The following is a 22,717-nucleotide window of genomic DNA, read 5'->3' as shown; positions in this document are numbered from 1 at the left end:
TTTAACTATACTTCTGTCTCGGTCTGATTCATGGTCCCTGATAAGAACTCTCTGAGGATGTAAAAAAAAAGAATTGTTGCTCTACATAAAGATGGCCTAGGCTATAAGAAGATTGCCAAGACCCTGAAACTGAGCTGCAGCACGATGGCCAAAACTATACAGTGGTTCAACAGGACAGGTTCCACTCAGAACACGCCTCGCCATGGCCGACCAAAGAAGTTGAGTGCACAGCATCATATCCAGAAGTTGTCTTTGGGAAATAGACGTATGAGTGCTGCCAGCATTGCTGCAGAGGTTGAAGGGGTGGGGGGTCAGCCTGTCAGTGCTCAGACCATACGCCGCACACTGCATCTAATTGGTCTGCATGGCTGTCATCCCGAAGGGAAACCTCTTCTAAAGATGATGCACAAGAAAGCCTGCAAACAGTTTGCTGAAGACAAGCAGACTAAGGACATGGATTACTGGAACCATGTCCTGTGGTCTGATGATTGAGAAGAATGGGTGTAGATCGCGCTGGACTGACTCTATCAGTCAGTGTTGTGGATTGGTAGGGTGTGGGCAGAGGGAAAGAATTTGTTTCCAAAAGTCCGTGCCCAGTTTGGAAAAAGGTGGTGATGAGCCCTGTTATGGGCTTGGGCTGCTACCTCTGTGTGCGTACTTACGGTCGACTCCGCATTTAATGTGTAATTTGCTGCCTCTGAACACACAGCCAGCGCTGAGGACTTCTAACTGTCCAGATCCATGTGCCAAAGGCACCCTCCAAGAGGATCATTCCACAACTATTTTTACTAGCATCCCTAATGAAGGCGGAATCTCAAGTCCCCCAAAAAGCGTTGGCATCTTTTTATTGCTGAAACTTCAAATAAAATGCAAATTATTTACCTCTTTGATCACCGGCCACTCCTTTATCCTCATTTCTTCTACATTACCTGTGGTCTGAGAAGACCAAGATAAACTTATTTGGTTCAGATGGTGTCAAGCGTGTGTGGCGGCAACCATGTGAGGAGTACAATAACAAGTGTGTCTTGCCTACAGTCAAGCATGGTGGTGGGAGTGCCATGGTCTGGGGCTGCATGAGTGCTGCCAGCACTGGGGAGCTACAGTTCATTGAGGGAACTGTGATGCCAACATGTAATGTGACATACTGAAGCAGAGCATGATCCCCTCCCTTCGGAGACTGGGCCGCAGGGCGGTATTCCAACGTGATAACGACCCCAAACACACCTCCAAGATGACAACTGCCTTGCTAAGGGAGCTGATGGTAAAGGTGATGGACTGGCCAAGCAAGTCTCCAGACCTAAACCCTTTTGAGCATCTGTGGGGCATCCTCAAACAGAAGGTGGAGAAGTGCAAGGTCCCCACCAGCTCCGTGATGTCATCATGGAGCAGTGGAAGAGGACTCCAGTGGCAACCTGTGAAGCTCTGGTGAACTCCATGCCCATGAGGGTTAAGGCAGTGCTGGAAAATAATAGAGGCCACACAAAATATTGACTCTTTGGGCCCAATGTGGACATTTTCACATGGGGTGTACTCACTTTTGTTGCCAGCGGTTTAGACATTATTGGCTGTGTGTTGAGTTATTTTGAGGGGATAGCAAATTTACACTGTTATACAAGCTGTACACTCACTACTTTACATTGTAGCAATGTGGGGGTATACTCACTTTTGTGAGATACTGTATATGTTTTCTTTCTAGTAAGAAAGTGGATACTAATTTTCAGTGATTTCAAAAGCTAGGAAAATAATTTTACAGATTACTTGTAGTTTATGGGGACAATTGCATCTATGCTGCACTGATATGTACTGAGTAAGCTACTTTTGGTAAGTGTTTCCAAAGTTTCGTTTTAGGTCCAAAGTGAACATAACCATCTAAGAGCACATAAACATCCATTTATGATCCAATAAACATCTAAGAGCACATAAACCTCCATTCATGATCTAACCACCATCAGGCATTTCTGTCATATGTCAGCATCATAAAATGAAATGTTATGCCCCGTACACACAGTCGGACATTGATCGGACATTCTGACAACAAAATCCTAGGATTATTTCCGACGGATGTTGGCTCAAACTTGTTTTGCGTACACACGGTCGCACAAAGTTGTCGGAATTTCCGATCGCCAACAACGCGGTGACGTCAACCACATAGGACGAGACTAGAAAAGGCCAGTTCAGAACCAAGCGCGGCACCCTTTGGGCTCCTTTTGCTAATCTCGTGTTAGTAAAAGTTTGGTGAGAGACGATTTGCGCTTTTTCAGACTCGTGGCTTTCAGATTGTTTTCTGCGGTTCAGTTTGTGCTTGTGGGTTTGTATCTGCTCTTCAGTGCGTGCAGTAAGTTCGTATTGGAGTTTTCTGTGCGATCTTGCCCGCTCGTTGCTGTTTTTCAGGTCGCTCTTCACAGGCCTTGCTGTTCTTCAGTGCGTTCTGTTACTTTGTTCTGAGCAGCCGACCGTTTTCTAGCCATGTTGCGTATACGTACTCCTCGTAGAGTTCGTGCTGTGCGGGGGCTTGGTGTTGGGGTCCTGACCTTGACACAAGTCCAGTCCATGAACAGGGTGGGGAGGAGTTCATGGACCAAGAATTGGTTGCTTCAGCGTGACCAGTTCTCTCATATGCTTTTGCTCCGTGAGATCCGTGAGAATAATCCTGATGATTTCAGGAACTTTCTCAGGATGACGGACCCCGTATTTCACCGTTTGTTGGCTTCGCTGACCCCCTATATCAGCAGGCAGGATACCTGCATGAGGCAAGCCATCACTCCGGAGCAGAGGCTCGTCGATACCCTGCGGTACTTGAAGACAGGGAGAAGCCTGCAGGACTTGAAGTTCTCGACAGGCATCTCCCCCCAGGCTCTGGGGATCATTATCCCAGAGACCTGTTCTGCCATCATCCAGGTCCTGCAGAAGGAGTATATGAAGGTAAGATTTATCCTTTAATATCACATTTTATTGTATTGAATGTTTGCTAATATATTGGATTTCTTTCCTCATTCCCTAATTACCATGATTGTAATATGCTGTGAATGTCCCCTTTGTTCTCATGCATGCTGGATTTTTATGTAATTATTTTTTTAGTCATTCATACATATTTGCCTTCACTTACCTCCCCAGCATGCTCTCCTGGCCCTATATTCACCTCATGTAGTCACTTAACAATGTATTTTATCAGCTCCATAGTAGTGCTTTACCTCAAACACCCCCTAAAATGTTTAGAAATCTGATTTGTGCTTTAAATTCAGGCACAGTGCCAGAGGCTTTTTTTGTAGTGTCCCCAAATCATTTTTATTAACCCTCCCCCCAACTGCTAAGTCAGCTGATCCCAATTCTCTATCTATCCTCAATTATCTATCTGCTGACTTTGCCAAACCCATACACACTATACCCACCTCTTTTGTGATCAGATGTATGGATGAATTCCCCAAAGCATGTAGTGCAAGGGCCTGCCTGTATACGTCCAAGATTCCCCCCCCCCCCATAATGTTAGAAATGGCCCATGAGAGGGGGAGAGGGGGAATATGATAGGTGTACCTTATACTTTGGTGTTGTAAAATTCCCCTTAATAAATGTTATCTGGATGTTGGCCAAGAATGTTTGTGTCTAATCTGCTTTCCATGTTTATGTGCAAAAATACTAAGTTTTTTTTGTTTTCCTCAACAGTTTCCTTCCACGCCACGGGAATGGCAGACTGTGGCCTCCCACTTTGCCCAGCGGTGGGACTTTCCTAACTGCAGGGGGACAATTGATGGGAAACACGTCCACATCATCCCACCACCCAACTCGGGGTCGTACTATTATAATTACAAGGGGTTCAATAGTATTGTGATGTTGGCGGTGGTGTCGGCTAATTACGACTTCCTGTATGTGGACGTGGGGAAGAATGGCCGGATGTGCGATGGTGGAGTCATCGCCCAGACGGAGTTTTACAGGCATCTCCAGAATGGCAGCTTGGACTTGCCACCTCCAGAAGAGAATGTGGAAGGACTCCCATTTGTCTTCGTTGCGGATGAAGCATTTGCGCTGGGGGACCATCTTATGCGGCCATTCACGATGAGGACCCTCACCCCGGAACAGAGGGTTTTTAATTACCGGCTGGCCAGAGCCAGAAGAGTGGTGGAGAACACATTTGGAATCATGGCCAGCCGGTTCCGCCTATTTCTTACACCCATCCATGTGCCGGAGTATAAACTTAATCATATAATCCTGGCGTGCTGTGTTCTACATAACTTTTTACGGCAACATTCGTCCAACTATGCTGGCTCAGTTGGGCCTGAGGCCGGAATTATAAATGAAACAACCCTGACGGCGCTTGAAAGTGGCCGTCCTGGCTTGCCCTCCTTGAGTGCCTGTGATGTCCGGTTAAGATACCTTGAGTTCTTTGCGGGTAGGGGGGCCATCAATATGCCAGACAATTTGTGAAGCCTTTATCAAATAAAAAAGAAAAAAGCAAATCTTTGGTGACATTTACTGCTTGTGTTTGTTTTAGCTGACCCTGACAGAAATGTGGGGAGTCCTGAAAATGGCGTGATTGTGTAACCTTATACAAAGCACTGTTGGGTGTTATTTACTAAAGGCAAAGACGCTTTGCACTACTAGTGCACTTGAAACTGCACTGAAACTGCACTTGTAGTGCAAAGAGGATTTGCCCTTAGTGTTGTAGCGTTGAGACAATAATCCACACATTCTTGATTAACAATCTTTTTAATACCTGGACAATCAAATGTGCATTTAGAAAAGGTTTTTAAAACAAACCAACATGTCTGTTGTATAACAATTTTTGGGGTCACATTAGAAAAAGTAGAAATGTCCATTTAAGATAAAACAGGCATGTGTAAAACCAACAAGAAAGACACAAATCTTGAACTTACAAAGTTCACATTAGGTAGAACTTGAAGGCAATATCAGATATGAGTATTTAGGAACTGTGTTTGATATTGCATCAGATGGGGTGAAGTCACCCCAGGAAAAGCCAAATTTGGAAGATGCACACCAATTTACGAATGTCAACATGTGCTAGCTGCCACCAGGGGGGATCAAGGGACATGTTTTGGGGGAGAAACCCCTTCCCCCCATCTACTGTATTATTGAGGAAGGGGTTGCACCCCCAAAATGCCTACATTGATCTCCCGTGATGGCAGATAGCACATGTTGGCACACTGTGTGCATCCTCCAAATTTTGCTTTTCTAAAAATCGCTAAAACATTTTGAACTTTGTAGCACACAAAAGAAGAAAGTGATTTGGAGGGGTTTTAAACTCGCCCCAAAACATCAATGATGTTTTTATTTTTTTGAATAACATCATTGATGTTTTTCTGGAGGTTTTCCAAAGCTAAATTACACCCCATGATCTCCCCAATCAGGATCTGTGCACTTTCTGATGTGAAAGGATCTGGATCCACAACTTCACGATCACCTAAAAAGAGAGAAACCAAACAAAAACAGGTATCAAAAATATGCCGGCATCCATCTCTTACCTGAGCCTGTGGTCGCAGACACTCACCTGTTGTGGTGACTAGTTCCACCACATCTTCTTCCTCCTCCTGCTCTTCTTGTGTTGGGGGGATTTCCCCTTCTTCCAGAGGTGGGGGGTCTGTGGTCTCCTCGGATGAGGGGTGTCCTCCGAGTCTTTTCTCCCCTATGTAAAACAAAAATGGTACACAGATATTTGATGGCAGAACTATAAATAGGAAACATTGCTTGGAAGTGGGGTACAATTGTCTATTTTGGCAGAGTTCTAAAATGTAGCATTTTCAGTGTCCTTTGTCAAGCTGCAATACTTTACCTGTTTGGTACAAGCTTCACAGATAGAGACACCCCTATAGTATACACTGAAGCACCTGTGTGACCCCCCTAATAAAAATGGTGTTCTGGGGTCCCACACTAGTGCTCCAGTGTCCAGATGTGAAAACAGCTGCTCAGTGTCCTCTCCTTACACAGAATCTAGTTTGCATTTCATTCTAGTAACAAACACATCTACACAACCAAATTAGTTTCATACAAGTAGGGCGTAAAAAATGTGGCCAAATGCATATGGCCAAAACAATGGTGTTTTATAGGCCGAAAGAAAAATGTTTGATATGAACGAATAATGTGCCCATGAACATGAAAGTTGCCATTTTAAAATGTACACTTTTAAGAAAAGCACATGGAGCAGCACGAACATAATAAACACAAAAAGAATAGGAACACAGCACAACTACTTACTTTTTTGCAGCACTCTCCGGATCTTTCTGTACTGCTCGTGTTCTCGTAATTTGAGGTCCGACCACCGCTTCCTGAGCAGATCTTTCGATCGACGTACCCCGAAATTCTGGTGCAGACTCCTGACCACTTTCGCCATGATCTTGGCCTTTCTGAAATTGGGGTTGGGGTAAGGTCCATACTTTCCATCATAGTCGGCCTTCTTCAGGATGTCGACCATCTCCAACATCTCCCCAAAGGACATATTTGAGGCCTTAAATCTCCTTCTGGATCGGGACGTCTCCGGATCCGGGCTTTCCTCCTCCTCCTCCTCGTTCCTGTAATTAGCACGCACCTGCTGTGTCTCCGCCATGTGCTCTTCCCCCACTGTGCAGAACGAAAAAGGGCGGGGAATAGACTAGAAAGATCGTCAGGGGCGGGCGGAGTTACACGCATGCACAGTGTGTATAAAGCGTAACACGCGTGTGTATTACGTACGATCTGTGAGCGGAGGAAGGAGCATCGGAGGCGCCGATCGTGATAACGAAGGTAAGATCTAAACTTGGGCCTATACTGCTTCGAATTTGAAGCCTATATTGTAACAAGATTAGGAGAGTTTGGCCTGACTTTAGGGTTTGTCTTTGTTGTGTCTTGCAGAGAAAATGGATTGCTTCAATGACCACAACTTCCTCCCCCTGTTCATAGACAAATACAGGGAGCTGCCCTGTCTGTAGCAGGTGAGACATCCCCATTATAATAATAAACAAAAGAGACAGGCAGCGCTGGAGAAACTGCTGGAGTTGGTGAAGCGGGTGGTCCCCACAGCAACCATCCCCTATTTAAAAAACAAAATTGGTGGCCTGAGGAGCACTTATCTTAGGGAGCGCAAGAAGGTCACGGATTCCCAGAGGCCTGGAGCTGCAGCAGATGACGTTTATGTCCCCAGGCTGTGGTACTATGAGAGACTGCGATTTCTGTCAGACCACACTGAAGTCAGGCAATCCCTCTCCACTCTTCCTTCCACTCTTCCTTCCACCCCAGCTGAGGCTTCCGATGTCTAACCTGGGCCTTCCAGCCAGGAAGAAGTGGAGGAGCCCAGCTGGAGTCAGGTATAGCATTCTTCTACAGATTTCTTGTCAATAAAGAAATGATGTTATTATTGATCACTAATTGCTGATTGAAAAAAGTGTTTTACATATCAATAGACAGTAGTGGGCACCCAAAATTGGGACAAGAATAAAAAATGCTGGGCTCAGAATGATCTGAGAGTCTGTTATATTTGTTAACATTCAATTTGCAACAGTCAGGAGGTGAAAATTGTATGTGATTGATGACTAAAAAACTAAAACTATATCCCTTTTTCATACACAGGAAGACCTCAGCCAGGAGGAGGCTGTGGAATGTGGCAGCCAGGAGGAGGCGGGGCTAAGTTGCAGCCAGGAGGAGGCGGGGCTAAGTTGCAGCCAGGAGAAGCCTGGGACCAGTCGCAGCCTGACCGAATCGCAGGTTCCTCCCCTCCGCCTTCCATACAAAAGACCCAGGAAGGGGAGTCACGTTCAGGATTCTGCACTCAGGCTTATTCAGGAGGCTTCTGCATCCCTCCGAGCCTTACCCACTCCTATAGAGGCCTTTGCCTGCATGGCTGCCACAAAACTGCAGGGCATGCAGGAGGGTCAACGCCTCATGTGTGAGCAACTTATTTATAAAGTCCTAACTAAGGGGGTGAGTGGCGAAATCACACCCAAGACCGACGTGATTGAGTTGGACCATCCTCCTCCTCCTGCTGCCACAACTCCACCACCAGAGCTACAGCGTTGAAGGAAGCGTGGAAGTAAGACCAGAGAGTGATGGCCCTGGGTTCAGTCTGGTCTGACAAAAGCTGCAGTCTCTTGTATGACCACAGCCTGGGGACACAGATGTCATCTGCTGCTTTCCGGATCTCTGGGACTTCTGGACCAGACTGCACTCCCTTAGATAAGGACTCCTCAGGCCACCAATTTTGCTTGAAATTAGTTCATGTGTGCCCTGGGGGTCCAAGGCTTCACCCATTTCTGCTGTTTCTCCAGCGTTGCCTCCCTCTTTGTTTAGTTGTGAGCCCTTAATAAATGAATTTTTTGGGAAAATTATACTCTCCTATGTGTGTTTTCATTCAAAAAGGACAGTTTGTTGGTGAGGATTCAGGTACATTTCGAAAGTACAATGTGAAATTAACAAGAGACAACAACACCAAACAATCTCCTACAGATTAAATAGAACAACATATCCATGGTGTTGTGGTAACTTGACACACAAAACACTCACAAAAATATTCTGGAGTAATAATAAAAATACAATAAAACGAAGATCAGCCTTGAAAAAAAGACAAACAAAAAAAAAAAAAATCTGCCTTAAAACAAAAAACAAAAAATCCAACACAAAAATATGTTGTCAGATGTGACAAATCAAAATATATTGAGGGAATCCTGATAAATAGTAAAGAAATAAGTTTGTGAGAAGTCTGTGTGAATATGAGCAGCAAAACTACTTCATTCTTCTCACATTATAAAGAAGAAGAGAGTGCGCTGTATTAAACCATTTTTAACATTGCAGCGTGATGAAAGTGCTGTATCCATTGCGAACGCTAAGTTTACCAGACCGAGCTGTTCCGTCTCGGAATTTCTTCTGAGCATGCGTGGCACTTTGTGCGTCGGAACAGGCCACACACGGTCGGTATTGACGCGATCGGATTTTGTTGTCGGAAAATTTTATAGCCTGCTCTCAAACTTTGTGTGTCGGAAAATCCGATGGAAAATGTCCGATGGAGCCCACACATGGTCGGAATGTCCGACAACACGCTCCGATCGGACATTTTCCATCGGAAAATCCGACCGTGTGTAGGGGGCATTAGGCTCAGCCAATTGTGTTTGCTTAATACAACTGAATAAGAATCAGGAGAACAGCTTCTTTTTATTATAATTAGTTACAGTCCATTTAACAAGGTTTCCTATGGGTCATTTTCACAACTGTGTGTTTTCCACCAGTGTGTTTTGTTTGGAAAGTTTCAGGGACTTTTTTTCCCACAACAGGTTGTGTTTTAGGTTCCATAGACTTTAATTAAAATGCTTCTATAGGGATCCCAGACAGCAATACAAATCTGACTGATCTGTTCAAGGACAAAAAAAAGTTTTTGCCTGGAGTTGGGCCTTAAATGCCTTATCATAATATTTTACTGTAATCTATATAATATATACTGTATGTATATACACACACCGGCCACTTTAATAGGTACACCTGTTCAATTGCTTGGTAACAAAGATTACTAATCAGTCAATCACATGGCAGCAACTTAATGCATTTAGTCAACTGGACATGGTAAAGACAACTTGCTGAAGTTCAAATCAAGCATCAGAATGGGAAAGAAAGGGGATTTAAGTGACTTTGAATGAGGCATGGTTGTTGGTGACAGATGGGCTGGTCTGAGTATTTAAAAAACTGCTGATCTACTGAGATTTTCACACACAACCATTTCTAGGGTTTACAGAGAATGGTCCGAAAAAGAGAAAATATTCAGTGAGCGGCAGTTGTGTGGACGAAAATGCCTTGTCAGAGGTCAGAGGAGAATAGGCAGATTGATTTGAGATGATAGAAAGGCAACAGTATCTCAAATAACCACTCGTTACAACCAAGGTATGCAGAATACCATCTCTAAATGCACAACACATCGAACCTTGAAGTAGATGGGCTACAGCAGCAGAAGACCACACTGGGTGCCACTCCTGTCAGCTAAAAACAGGAAACTGGGGCTACAATTTACACAGGCTCACCAAAATTGGACAATAGAAGATTGGAAAAAAGTTGTCTGGTCTGATGAGTCTCGATTTCAGCTGTGACATTCAGATGGTAGGGTCAGAATTTTCTGTAAACAACATGAAAGCATGGATCCATCCCACCTTGTATCAACAGTTCAGGCTGGTGGTGTAATGGTGTGGGGGATATTTCTTTGGCACACTTTGAGCCCCGTAGTACCAATTGAGTATCGTTTAAAAGCCACGGCCTACCTGAGTATTGTTGCTGACCATGTCCATCCCCTTTATGACTACAGTGTACTCATCTTCTGATGGCTACTTCCAGCAGGATAATGCACCATGTCACAAAGCTCAAATCTTCTCACCACTGGTTTCTTGAACAAGACAATGAGTTCTCTGTACTCCAATGGCCTCCACAGTCATCAGATCTCAAACCAATAGAGCACCTTTGGGATGTGGTGGAATGGGCTATTTGCATTATGAATGTGCAGCCAAAAAATCTGCAGCAACTGCATGATGCTATCATATCACTACAGACCAAAATCTCTGAGGAATGTTTCTAACACCTTGTTGAATCTATGCCACGAAGAATTAAGGTAGTTCTGAAGACAAAAGGGGGTCCAACCCAGTACTAGCAAGGTGTACCTAATAAAGTGGCCAGTGAGTGTATATAATTAATGGGTTCTACATGCTATATTTCAGAGTACATTTATATGTATATCTATTTGAAAAATAATTTTCACATTGGGGTTTGTTGCCTATATAAAATATTAATGTTAAATGTTGGCCATTGCACTGTTGTATTACAGCATGCCATGTAGTTCCAAATAGTATCCAACCTTTCAAGTTGATGTGTTTCAGCTTCATTCAGTGCAAATGATTAAAATAATTCAATGTGAAATGACAAAAGATTGTTATATTTAAATTTTTACATTTTTCAAAACAGCAACTGAGAAACCCATAGAATATATGAAATAATATGATTACGAAAAGCCATGAAATAATTGTAAACAAGTTATTTCAGCGCTGTCTTTTATGTCAGTTTCAGAAAGTTCCCTGTATTCCATGCCAATGGACACAGATGTGTATCGAGGAATATATGAAGATCCTGATGAGCTAAGAACTCAAACTCTTAAAATAAAGCGAGAACAACTCCTATTAGCTGATATTGAATTGGGTTCTGGCAATTTTGGGACTGTGAAAAAAGGAATCTTTAAAACATCAAAGTAAGTGCATCAGAGCATGTCAGATGTTCATTCTATATTGAAAGGATTTTTTACTTTTCTCCTGCAATTAAATATCTGCTTTCAATCACATAGCTTTAGGTTTTATACACTGCATCTCTCTCTCTTGCATAGCCTTAAAGTGGTAGTAAAGGCAGATGGTTTTCTACTTCACTTCTACTTAGCCCCCTCCCAAGTACAAATCTGAGCCCCATCTCAATCCAGCAATGTGCATGAGAACCAAAGCTCTCTCGCTTCTCATTGGCTCAGATACAGCCGCAGGAGCTACTGTCTCCCGCTGCTGTGAATCAGAGCCAGTGATGAGGTAATGGGGGGTGGGGCCAAGCCCTGCACTGTGTCACATGCCTGATGAAGGGTTCCTGCGAGGCTCCGAAATATTGCTATTTGCTGTAATGATGTGATAGTTGAATAAAGCTTTGGACCCATTCTGGAGATCCATGGTGTGCTGGTGACATTTTCTTGCTCTTATGGACACACAGAGTGTGGCTCAGAAGCAAGCACACAAGAGTGCGCCCATAACAAGCCACTTGCTATGGGGGAACTCTGTGGGGGGTGGAGTTAGAAGCACTGGCGGGGGACCCCAGAAGAGGAGGATCGGGGCTGTTCTGTGCAAAATCATTGCACAAAGCAGGTAAGTATAACATGTTTGTTATTTAAAAAAAAAAGAAGCTTTACAATCATTTTAAACAAGATGCCACCCATGTCACTCAAGCATTCCTATTTGTGGTTAACACTGGGCAGAAGACGATAGTGTGGCAGTCAGATCATGGTTATGCTTCCAAATGTTTTGTTATGCCTATTGCTAGTTTTACATTGTTTAACATTATAAACTTTTGGGTAATAATTGTATTGTATTTAAGGGGAATTAAACTTACATTTTTTTAAAACGCTGACAGGGTTTTTTTTGACAGAAGAGACCCTGGTTTCTTCTGTCACAAATGCTCCTCACTGCCCATCCGCGGTAATATACACTGAGCCACGCATGTGCAGCTCAGAGTACAATCACGGCACCGCTCTATGCCGTGATGAAGTAACTCCCGTTCACATCCGCGAGAGTGATATCATTGTGGCCTGGCCATTCAAGCGGCTAAACAGAGCAAACTTGGAAAGAAGAAGGAGAAGATGGAAGCACCCAGGACCAGCGGAATCACTGACACTGCAGCACTGAAACGCTTTGTTTGACAGGTAAGTCTGCCATAACATGCTAATATGCTGTGCATACTAGCACATTATGGCATAATTCCCTGGGGGGCCAATTAAAGATATATATATAGCAGACTTAAATTCAGCTTTAAATTATGTTTGTCAGAGCCAAACCAGGAGTGGTGTGAAAACATAGCAGCACTTTCTGTTTCAGGCTGACAATACTAAGTTTCTGCCTTTCAGTTAGCAGCATTGTTGTTGGCCAGTTATGCGTGTATCCTTAGTTGGGCTGCCTATCAGGTCTGCAAATGGCTCCTGCAGATTTGATATGCAGTGCAACGACCAAATGAAGGAGTGCACATAGCATGCTGACAACACTGCTGCTAATTGAAAATTCTTTGGTTATTGATTTCTGCTGACTTACCTGCTGACACCAGTGATTTCACTGGGCTACCTCCCAGGGAAGCTGGGTGCTCAAAATCCAACCCGAATGTGATCCAGACAGTTGGGAGCTATATCAATGACAGAGATAACTATAACTCTTTTGACAAGTTCCCTTCAAAAAGTTTAATGCTATAGCCTAGCATTGGACCGATTCATGGAAAGCCAGTGCAATATTGGGGACTGGAAAATAAATATACAGTATATCTCTTTTGATGGGGAGGGATAGCGAGGTGGAGGAAACCTTATATTATGTTAAAAAGATAAGATGAGTGACGGGATTAGCCCTGCCTGGTCATACATTTTTGGCCCCCATTTTCGCCTCCCCCTTTTCTTTTTTTCTTTCCTTTATTGAACCCACAGTAATGCGGAACAGTGAATATGCACACCGAGATAGAATGGGCCAATGTGTGGGTGGGAGGGAGGAAATAGGGGCATGGATATGGGAGCACAGAATGGGATGGGTGGAATTGGGGGGATAGCAAAAAGTGTCTCCCCCTGATTCTTCCCCCTAAATCACTATAAATAGTTCATTTCATTTTTTGTTTTGGTTTTTTGTTTTGCTCTTGTTTTTTGCGATGTTTTTTTTTTTTCGTGTGGGGTCAATTAATGGGAGATTTAACCATTTTCAAATGGATAGGGGGAGTAGGAAAAGTTAGAAGGGAAAGGGAAAAGGGAAAATAAAAACTTTCTAATTTTTTTCCCTTTTGTTGCATCACAGTAATTTGGATTAATGAATATACTCACCGCTATAGAATGGAGGTAGGGCGGGTAGAGGGGTGGATAAGGGAGCCCGATGTGATAAGGGAAGGTTAGAAACAGGGCAATATCTACAAGTAGCTCTCCCTGGTTCTACCCTCTAAATGAGTATAAGTAATTTTTTATTTTTTCAGTGTGGCTTTGGTTTTGTTGTCTCCTTTCAGGGGCTTTTGGGAGTTTATTTATTTATTTGTTTCTCTTTATTTAAACAAACAATATTTATATTGACATTTTCCAATTACAAAGGGAAAACAATGGACATCATATAATAGTGCCTGACAGCACACAATACCGTAATCAATAGTCCAGTCAAACAATAATAAAAAAGGGAAACATTTTTAAAAAAGGGCAAGAAGAGGATCGGGAAAGGGGAAAAAAATTCAACAGTAGTGTTAATAAAACATTAACCATAGTAAGCCCCTTCCAATTAGTACACATTAAGTGAAAGTCGATGGCCACATCTGCCCCAGCACCCCAAGTGGGAGCAAACTGTGCCAGGGTATAGACTAACAACCCCAAGAGTGAATAATCAAATGCTTCAATACTAACAAACAAAGGGCTATTAATAGCAAAGTAACCAGAGTAATAACAAAGCATGAATCTTCAAAACAAGGAAGGACATCTTTAAAATACAGTATAAATGGATGTATTAATGCACCATTTGTATTAATAAACAGGATTACATTAAAAGGCCTGTAGAGGCCTTAGGGTGTTTCAACCAAGGCCCCCAGAATTTTAGGAAGGAGGAGGATTTAAACTCTTTTCCTATTGGCATTGCACATTCAATTGTTCTATTATGTCTTCTAAGTTGGGGGGAGAGGGGGATTTCCAATGACTTGTAATAGCTGTGTACAGAATGTAAGCTGTATGGAGCAGTGATTCTGTATGGAGCAGGATGGTCCTATGTTTAATAGTGTTAGTTCTGGGTTGAGAGCAGTATTATTCCTTGTAACCACTCCAATTAGGTCAACTACCTTCTTCCAGAATGGTTGAATGTGAACACACTTCCAAAATATGTGCTATAGACTCCCTATCTGCGTACACATCCTCCAGCATAGATTAGATTAGAGGTAGCAGGAGAATTTTTTGACAATCTATAAGGGGTCAAGTACCACTTGCGATACATTTTTGGAAAAACATCCCAATGGTCAATGCAAGCAGTGGCTCAGTAACTGATATGGATAGCCTTACTCCATTGTTCTACAGTAAAGGTTTTGGCTTGTTCACTTTCCCAACTTAGCATACCATGCTCTTTAGTAGGGATGAGCCGAACACCCCCCTGTTCGGTTCGCACCAGAACATGCGAACAGGAAAAAAGTTCGTTCGAACATGCGAACACCGTTAAAGTCTATGGGACACGAACATGAATAATCAAAAGTGCTAATTTTCAAGGCTTATATGCAAGTTATTGTCATAAAAAGTGTTTGGGGACCTGGGTCCTGCCCCAGGGGACATGGATCAATGCAAAAAAAAGTTTCAAAAACGGCCGTTTTTTCAGGAGCAGTGATTTTAATAATGCTTAAAGTCAAACAATAAAAGTGTAATATCCCTTTAAATTTCGTACCTGGGGGGTGTCTATAGTGTGCCTGTAAAGGGGCGCATGTTTCCTGTGTTTAGAACAGTCTGACAGCAAAATGACATTTTGAAGGAAAAAACTCATTTAAAACTACCCGCGGCTATTGCATTGCCGACAATACACATAGAAGTTCATTGATAAAAACGGCATGGGAATTCCCCAAAGGGGAACCCCGAACCAAAATTAAAAAAAAAAAATGACGTGGGGATCCCCCTAAATTCCATACCAGGCCCTTCAGGTCTGGTATGGATATTAGGGGGAACCCCGGCCAAAATTAAAAAAAAAAAATGACGTGGGGTTCCCCCTAAATTCCATACCAGACCCTTCAGGTCTGGTATGGATTTTAAGGGGAACCCCGCGCCAAAAAAAAAAAAAAAAACGGCGTGGGGTCCCCCCAAAAATCCATACCAGACCCTTATCCGAGCACGCAACCTGGCAGGCCGCAGGAAAAGAGGGGGGGACGAGAGTGCGGCCCCCCCTCCCTCCTGAAACGTACCAGGCCACATGCCCTCAACATTGGGAGGGTGCTTTGGGGTAGCCCCCCAAAACACCTTGTCCCCATGTTGATGAGGACAAGGGCCTCATCCCCACAACCCTGGCCGGTGGTTGTGGGGGTCTGCGGGCGGGGGGCTTATCGGAATCTGGAAGCCCCCTTTAACAAGGTGACCCCCAGATCCCGGCCCCCCCCCCTGTGTGAAATGGTAAGGGGGTACATAAGTACCCCTACCATTTCACGAAAAAAGTGTCAAAAATGTTAAAAATGACAAGAGACAGTTTTTGACAATTCCTTTATTTAAATGCTTCTTCTTTCTTCTATCTTCCTTCATCTTCTGGTTCTTCTGGCTCTTCTGGTTCTTCTGGTTCTTCCTCCGGCGTTCTCGTCCAGCATCTCCTCCGCGGCGTCTTCTGTCTTCTTCTCCTCGGGCCGCTCCGCACCCATGGCATGGGGGGGAGGCTCCCGCTCTTCTCTTCTTCTCTTCTTCTTTTCTTCTTTTCTTCTTTTCTTCTCTTCTTCTCTTCTTCTTCATTTTCTTCTCCGGGCCGCTCCGCAATCCATGCTGGCATGGAGGGAGGCTCCCGCTGTGTGACGGCGCTCCTCGTCTGACAGTTCTTAAATAACGGGGGGGGCGGGGCCACCCGGTGACCCCGCCCCCCTCTGACGCACGGTGACTTGACGGGACTTCCCTGTGACGTCACGGGGAATGCCACAGGGAAGTCCCGTCAAGTCACCGTGCGTCAGAGGGGGGCGGGGTCACCGGGTGGCCCCGCCCCCCCGTTATTTAAGAACTGTCAGACGAGGAGCGCCGTCACACAGCGGGAGCCTCCCTCCATGCCAGCATGGATTGCGGAGCGGCCCGGAGAAGAAAATGAAGAAGAAGAGAAGAAGAGAAGAAAAGAAGAAAAGAAGAAGAGAAGAAGAGAAGAAGAGAAGAGCGGGAGCCTCCCCCCCATGCCATGGGTGCGGAGCGGCCCGAGGAGAAGAAGACAGAAGACGCCGCGGAGGAGATGCTGGACGAGAACGCCGGAGGAAGAACCAGAAGAACCAGAAGAGCCAGAAGAACCAGAAGATGAAGGAAGATAGAAGAAAGAAGAAGCATTTAAATAAAGGAATTGTCAAAAACTGTCTCTTGTCATTTTTAACATTTTTGACACTTTTTTCGTGAAATGGTAGGGGTACTTATGTACCCCCTTACCATTTCACACAGGGGGGGGGCCGGGATCTGGGGGTCACCTTGTTAAAGGGGGCTTCCAGATTCCGATAAGCCCCCCGCCCGCAGACCCCCACAACCACCGGCCAGGGTTGTGGGGATGAGGCCCTTGTCCTCATCAACATGGGGACAAGGTGTTTTGGGGGCTACCCCAAAGCACCCTCCCAATGTTGAGGGCATGTGGCCTGGTACGGTTCAGGAGGGAGGGGGGGCCGCACTCTTGTCCCCCCCTCTTTTCCTGCGGCCTGCCAGGTTGCGTGCTCGGATAAGGGTCTGGTATGGATTTTTGGGGGGACCCCACACCGTTTTTTTTTTTTTTTTTTGGCGCGGGGTTCCCCTTAAAATCCATACCAGACCTGAAGGGTCTGGTATGGAATTTAGGGGGAACCCCACATCATTTTTTTTTTTAAATTTTGGCCGGGGTTCCCCTTAATATCCATACCAGACCTGAAGGGCCTGGTATGGAATTTAGGGGGACCCCCACGTCATTTTTTTTTTTAAATTTTGGTTCGGGGTTCCCCTTTGGGGAATTCCCATGCCGTTTTTATCAATGAACTTCTATGTGTATTGTCGGCAATGCAATAGCCGCGGGTAGTTTTAAATGAGTTTTTTCCTTCAAAATGTCATTTTGCTGTCAGACTGTTCTAAACACAGGAAACATGCGCCCCTTTACAGGCACACTATAGACACCCCCCAGGTACGAAATTTAAAGGGATATTACACTTTTATTGATTGACTTTAAGTATTATTAAAATCACTGCTCCTGAAAAAACGTCCGTTTTTAAAACTTTTTTTTTTCATTGATCCATGTCCCCTGGGGCAGGACCCAGGTCCCCAAACACTTTTTATGACAATAACTTGCATATTAGCCTTTAAAATTAGCACTTTTGATTTCTCCCATAGACTTTTAAAGGGTGTTCCGCGGCATTCGAATTTGCCGCGAACACCCCAAATTGTTCGCTGTTCGGTGAACTTGCGAACAGCCAATGTTCGAGTCGAACATGAGTTCGACTCGAACTCGAAGCTCATCCCTACTCTTTAGTCTTGTCTGGACTAATGGTTAGCGGCGAGTAGAAAAAGGAAATACCCCATGTATTTTTTGATATATTTCCTTTAAGGTAATTCCAAATTGATTTAGGAACTTCTATTTTGTCTTTATAACCACTGAGTGGTTAATTTGATTAGTCCTATAGACATCTTGGGGCAATGAGTTTCTTTTAATATTGTCTAGGAAGATTATACCTCTAACTAACCAGTCTTTTGCCAAAAAGAATAGGATGAGCCATTCATATGTCCTCACGGGAATGTCTATGTAGCAGGTGTCATTAGTTGTGTGCTGTAGATAGAGAAGCTCCTGCCAGGCTTCTAAGGATGCAGCCACAGTTGGGTGAGCAAATTTACATATAGTAGATTAAATAAGAGATGCTACCATAAGCACTATCAGATCTTGGTGCTTTAGAAGTGATCTCACTATAGTTACCCACAGTTTATCCTGTGAGACTGTAACCCAATGTTGCATTTGGTCAAGAAGGGAGGCTCTATAGTAAGCTTTCAGATCTGGGAGACCAATTCCACCTTCTCGTCTATGTTTGGTTATTCTATGCTATTCTGGGCTTATGGCCTTGCCAAAGAAAATTCAGGGGTATGGAGTTGCATTTAGCAAAGAAGGAAGGTGGAAAATAAATTGGATGTGTTCTAAAAACATACAGAATTTTTAGGAGGGCTTGCATTTTAAAAGCCACCGCTCTTCCTAAACAGGATAATTGATTCCTACATATACAGTTCAGGTCTTTGGTTATTTTACGTAAGAGAATTGGATAGTTAGCTTCATATGATTTTTTAGTGGGAAAATTATGTTGAATTCCCAAATACGTGATAGAGGGAGAGTCCCAGTTGAAGTGGAATTTTCTTTTTAGGTGAAGGATTGTTTCAGAGGAGATTCCCATGGAGAGGACACGGCATTTACTAGTGTTAATGTTGTAGTATGATATGTGTCTGAATTGATCTATTAGGGCCTGCACACAGGTAAGCGATGACTGGGGGCAGAAAGAGATAAACTAATATCATCTGCAAAAGAGCCCTTTTTTGTGCTCATATTGCCCAATGCATAGGCCCTTTATTGATTGACTGGCTCTTATAGCTTCTGCAAGGGGTTCTATTGCAAGGGAAAAGATGATAGGGGACAGGGAGCATCCCTGTCTAGTTCCATTGGTCAAATCAAAGATCCTGGATAATGTACTTGAGACGAATACCTTAGCAGATGGGTTTTTGTAGAGGGACATAATAGCGAAGCAGATAAACCCAGAGAATCCAAATTTAAGTAGCACTTGGGAGAGCTACCCCCAGTGTACCCTGTCAAATGTCTTCTAGGCAAGGAGCAGGGAAGGCATTTTACTTTATTCTGCATAGTGGATTCGATTAATCATCCTCCTTGTCCCATCTAGAGCCTGTGTTACTTTAACAAACCCAACTTGTTCTGGTCCTATGAGACAGGCGTTACATCAAGGAGTCTATTAGCCAATATTTTAGAATAATATTTTAAGTCAGAGTTCAATAGAGAAATCAGCCTAAAGTTTTGTGGTTGACGGGGTTCCTTACCCGGCTTAGGGAGGGCAATTATTGCAGCTTCAAGCATTTCTTTGGGAAATTGTTCCAGCTATGCAGCTTCATTAAAAACATTCACAAGGTGTGGGCCTAAGATAGATGAGGAGGTTTTATAATATTCAGAAGAAAGACCATCTATGCCAGGCAAATTATTTGATGGGAGTGCAGTAATAACCTGAAGCACCTCTTGTCAATAGGTCTATTAAGCTTAGATAGAGCAGATGGGTCTATTGATTGGAGGTTAATGCTGTTCAGGAAGGATGAAATATCTTCTGGTTTAGTGTGTGGAGTGAGTCATCCTTTAAATTATAGGGAGAGGCATAATAGTCACAGCAAGTTTGTGCTATGTGGTGTGGGTTTATAGCTACTTTTCGTGTGCTATGGTGTGTTATTTTTGCTATCCTTATTTTGGCTTGTCTCTGTTTAAGTGGTGCAGCCAGTTTCTTCCCTGCTTTGTTTTTCTGAGAGTAAGGTGTTATCTGTAATCTTTTAAAACATTTCTCCTGGTCAGCTATAAGAATAGATTTAAGCTCTCTGAGACTTCTAAGTTTAGATAGGGTAGAATTCTGAGAGGTCTGTTTATGCAAACCTTCTAAGTGTGCACTTTCTTTTAGCAGTGAGGATATGCTTTGGTTTTTCTTCCTTTTCTCCCTGGCAGCTAGTTGGATCAATACCCCTCTTATAAAAGCTTTGTGAGTACACCATAAATTAAAGACACCGCTAGAGCCGTTAGTATTAAAACAGAAAAACCCCTCTAGCTGTGTCTTTAAGTCCTTAGCGTATGCAAGATTAGACAAAATAAACGTATTGTTCCTCCATAAGGATGTATGGGTTCCAGTTCGGTCATCCACAGTATCCAGCGAAATTGGCAAGTGGTCCGATGGATGTTGGTTGAGGTTACCTTTTGTAAAAACTGCTTATCTGTAAGGAAAAAGTAAATCCCTGAATAGGTGTTGTGTGCGTTAGAGAAGAAGGAGTAGACCCGCTCTGAAGTATGCAGGCATCTCCAGGTATAGATCTTCCTGAAAGAAAAAAGAGTTAAGGCCTGTCTTCTTCCTTTTGTTCTTGGCTGTGAAGTACATTGCAGGATCCATAGATGCATTGAAATCCCCACACAACAGATAGCCTTTTTGGATGTTGCATGCTTTACTCAGCGTTTTCCTCAACAAGCGTTGCTGGTGGACATTAGGAGAATATAAAGCCAGAAGGGTGTAAGTTGTATTGTTAATCTCAGCGACCAAGATGAATCTTCCTTCAGGATTAATTAATGAGTCCAGTAGGTTAAATGAGACTGTATCCTTGATTGCTACCAATACTCTACTTTTCTTCTTCTGGTGGTTTGAGTGGAATACATGGGGAAAATTTTTGTGTGTGCAACATGGGGGGGTTGAAGACAGAAAAGTGTGTCTCTTGCACACACAAGATATCACAGTATTGGTTAAGTGCCTCCTTCCAGAGAGCCCTGCATTTGTAAAGGCTCTTGAGCCCTTTGGCCTTTATCAACATCAAGTTAAGTACCATAATAAGACAGAAGAGTGTAGTGATATTCTTATAGGACCTCAATCACATTAGCTTGGATGAGTGTAAGCAGATTTTTGGAACTCTTATGGACAGTCCATAGTGGAATGGTAATGGAATGAACAAGATCATAAAACAGAACGTAAACCCAAACAAAAGAAAGTGGCGAGTTGGAGTCCAACTCGGGGGTACAGGTGTGTCCTGTACACAACATAAGGGAGAAAAATAGGTCCAGACAGACAGGATCCTATGTTGAAGCCAGGAGGGCTGCATTGTGCCTTAAGGGAGATTCTGCAGATTTAAGACAGAAGAGTAAGTAGAGTAAGCCAGGCTGCCTTCAGGGTAACAGCTCGTAAGAGAGTAATGGTGTCATCTGTTAGGACTTGTACGCCACGGTGCAGATCAATGTTGTTGGGAAGGGGGGCGGAGCCAGCGCGCGGCATGTGAGGAGTGAAAGCTCTGAGCTCCATTCACAGACCTACGATCCTGTTGTGATCCTGGAGCAGAGGCACCCCAATTCTGTGCAGACTCTCTGGGGATGTGTGCAGGGACCCCTCGGGAACCTTCGGGGATGGTAAAATATGGCCCCCCCGGCCCAAAACGGCAGGAGAAAGACTGGCGCGCTATGCCTGGGGATCCCAAAATGGCGCCGGCTCACAGGAGGAGGAATGGCCGCCGCTACAGAGGACTGAGGAGAGCCCGCATCAGGCACCTTCCCCCCCGGTCAGGGTGAGTCCTAAACCCCAAAGAGGTGGAACGCTGAGAAGGGGGAGATCTTTAGACAGGCTGCAGGATCTCAGGGGCAGACCAGCTACGGAGGTGGAGAGGGAAGATGAGCCATCCCTGACCCAGATTATGGATGCAATACGGGGCTGCCAAACTAAGCTGATCGATCATTTTGAGGGGCTCAAGATGGAGTTTTCCTTTCTAAAGCATGATATGCAGAAGCTGCGGGAGAAAGCACAAGTTACAGATCGCCGCATTGCTTCTCTAGAGGACATTGTCAGGCCTTTAGATACAGCTGCGCAGGTGACAAAAAAGACCCTGTCTGAGCACACTTTGAAGATGGCAGACATGGAAGACTGCATGAGAAGAAACAACATAAGGTTGGTGGGGTTCCCTGAGGGTGCGGAGGGGAGGCGAGCAGAAGAATTTCTAGAGAATTGGCTGACTGACCACATGGAACCTGGCACTTTCACAAAATTATTCGCCATTGAAAGGGCACACCGTATTCCAGGCCGGGCGCCACCGAAGGGAGCCCCTCCTAGATCCATGATAGCAAAAGTACTGCACTTCCGAGACCGAGAGAATATACTGCGTGCGGCCAGGACTGGCCCTGAACTGTCGATTGATGGCTATCGAATATCGATCTATCCTGACTTCTCTGCGGTTACTCAGAAGCAAAGGGCCTCTTTTCAGCCTGTAAAGAAAAGATTGAGGGACCTCAACCTGATCTACAGTATGCTGTATCCTGCTAAGCTGCGCATAGTAGAAAATGGGAAAACGTATTTCTTTACTAACCCCACTGAAGTCTCGGAGTGGCTAGATACACGTGGACGTCGAAGGGGTAAATCCGCTTCTCGCTCGCCATGATGGGGTTCCCCCCGCCGGAGAGAACAGGGGGTAAGCGACAGGAAAGATGCGTCAGGGATGACATTTCTGATTACCTCTCTGGATTACCATACCATTGATGTGAACAATCCTTGTACTTTGGGGTTTTTTTTTCTTATCTTCCCTCTGATGTGACTGAACCTTTTG

The 22,717-nt window shown here is 44.2% G+C and overlaps 1 protein-coding gene across 6 annotated transcripts in view; it reads left to right on the top strand.

Moving 5' to 3' along the window:
• Positions 1 to 22,717, top strand: part of SYK (spleen associated tyrosine kinase) — a 231,216-nt gene that overhangs the window by 139,337 nt on the left and 69,162 nt on the right. For all 6 annotated transcript variants that reach the window (XM_073632919.1, XM_073632909.1, XM_073632913.1 and 3 more), the window contains one exon: positions 11,008 to 11,191. In XM_073632919.1, the coding sequence (XP_073489020.1) occupies positions 11,008 to 11,191 (184 nt within the window). The remainder of the gene's footprint in view (positions 1 to 11,007; positions 11,192 to 22,717) is intronic.

Source organism: Aquarana catesbeiana, linkage group LG01 (genome assembly GCF_042186555.1).
Source record: "Aquarana catesbeiana isolate 2022-GZ linkage group LG01, ASM4218655v1, whole genome shotgun sequence".
Lineage (NCBI taxonomy): Eukaryota > Metazoa > Chordata > Amphibia > Anura > Ranidae > Aquarana > Aquarana catesbeiana.
Note: the sequence above shows the minus strand (reverse complement) of the source record. Positions and strands in the feature narration are given on the sequence as shown.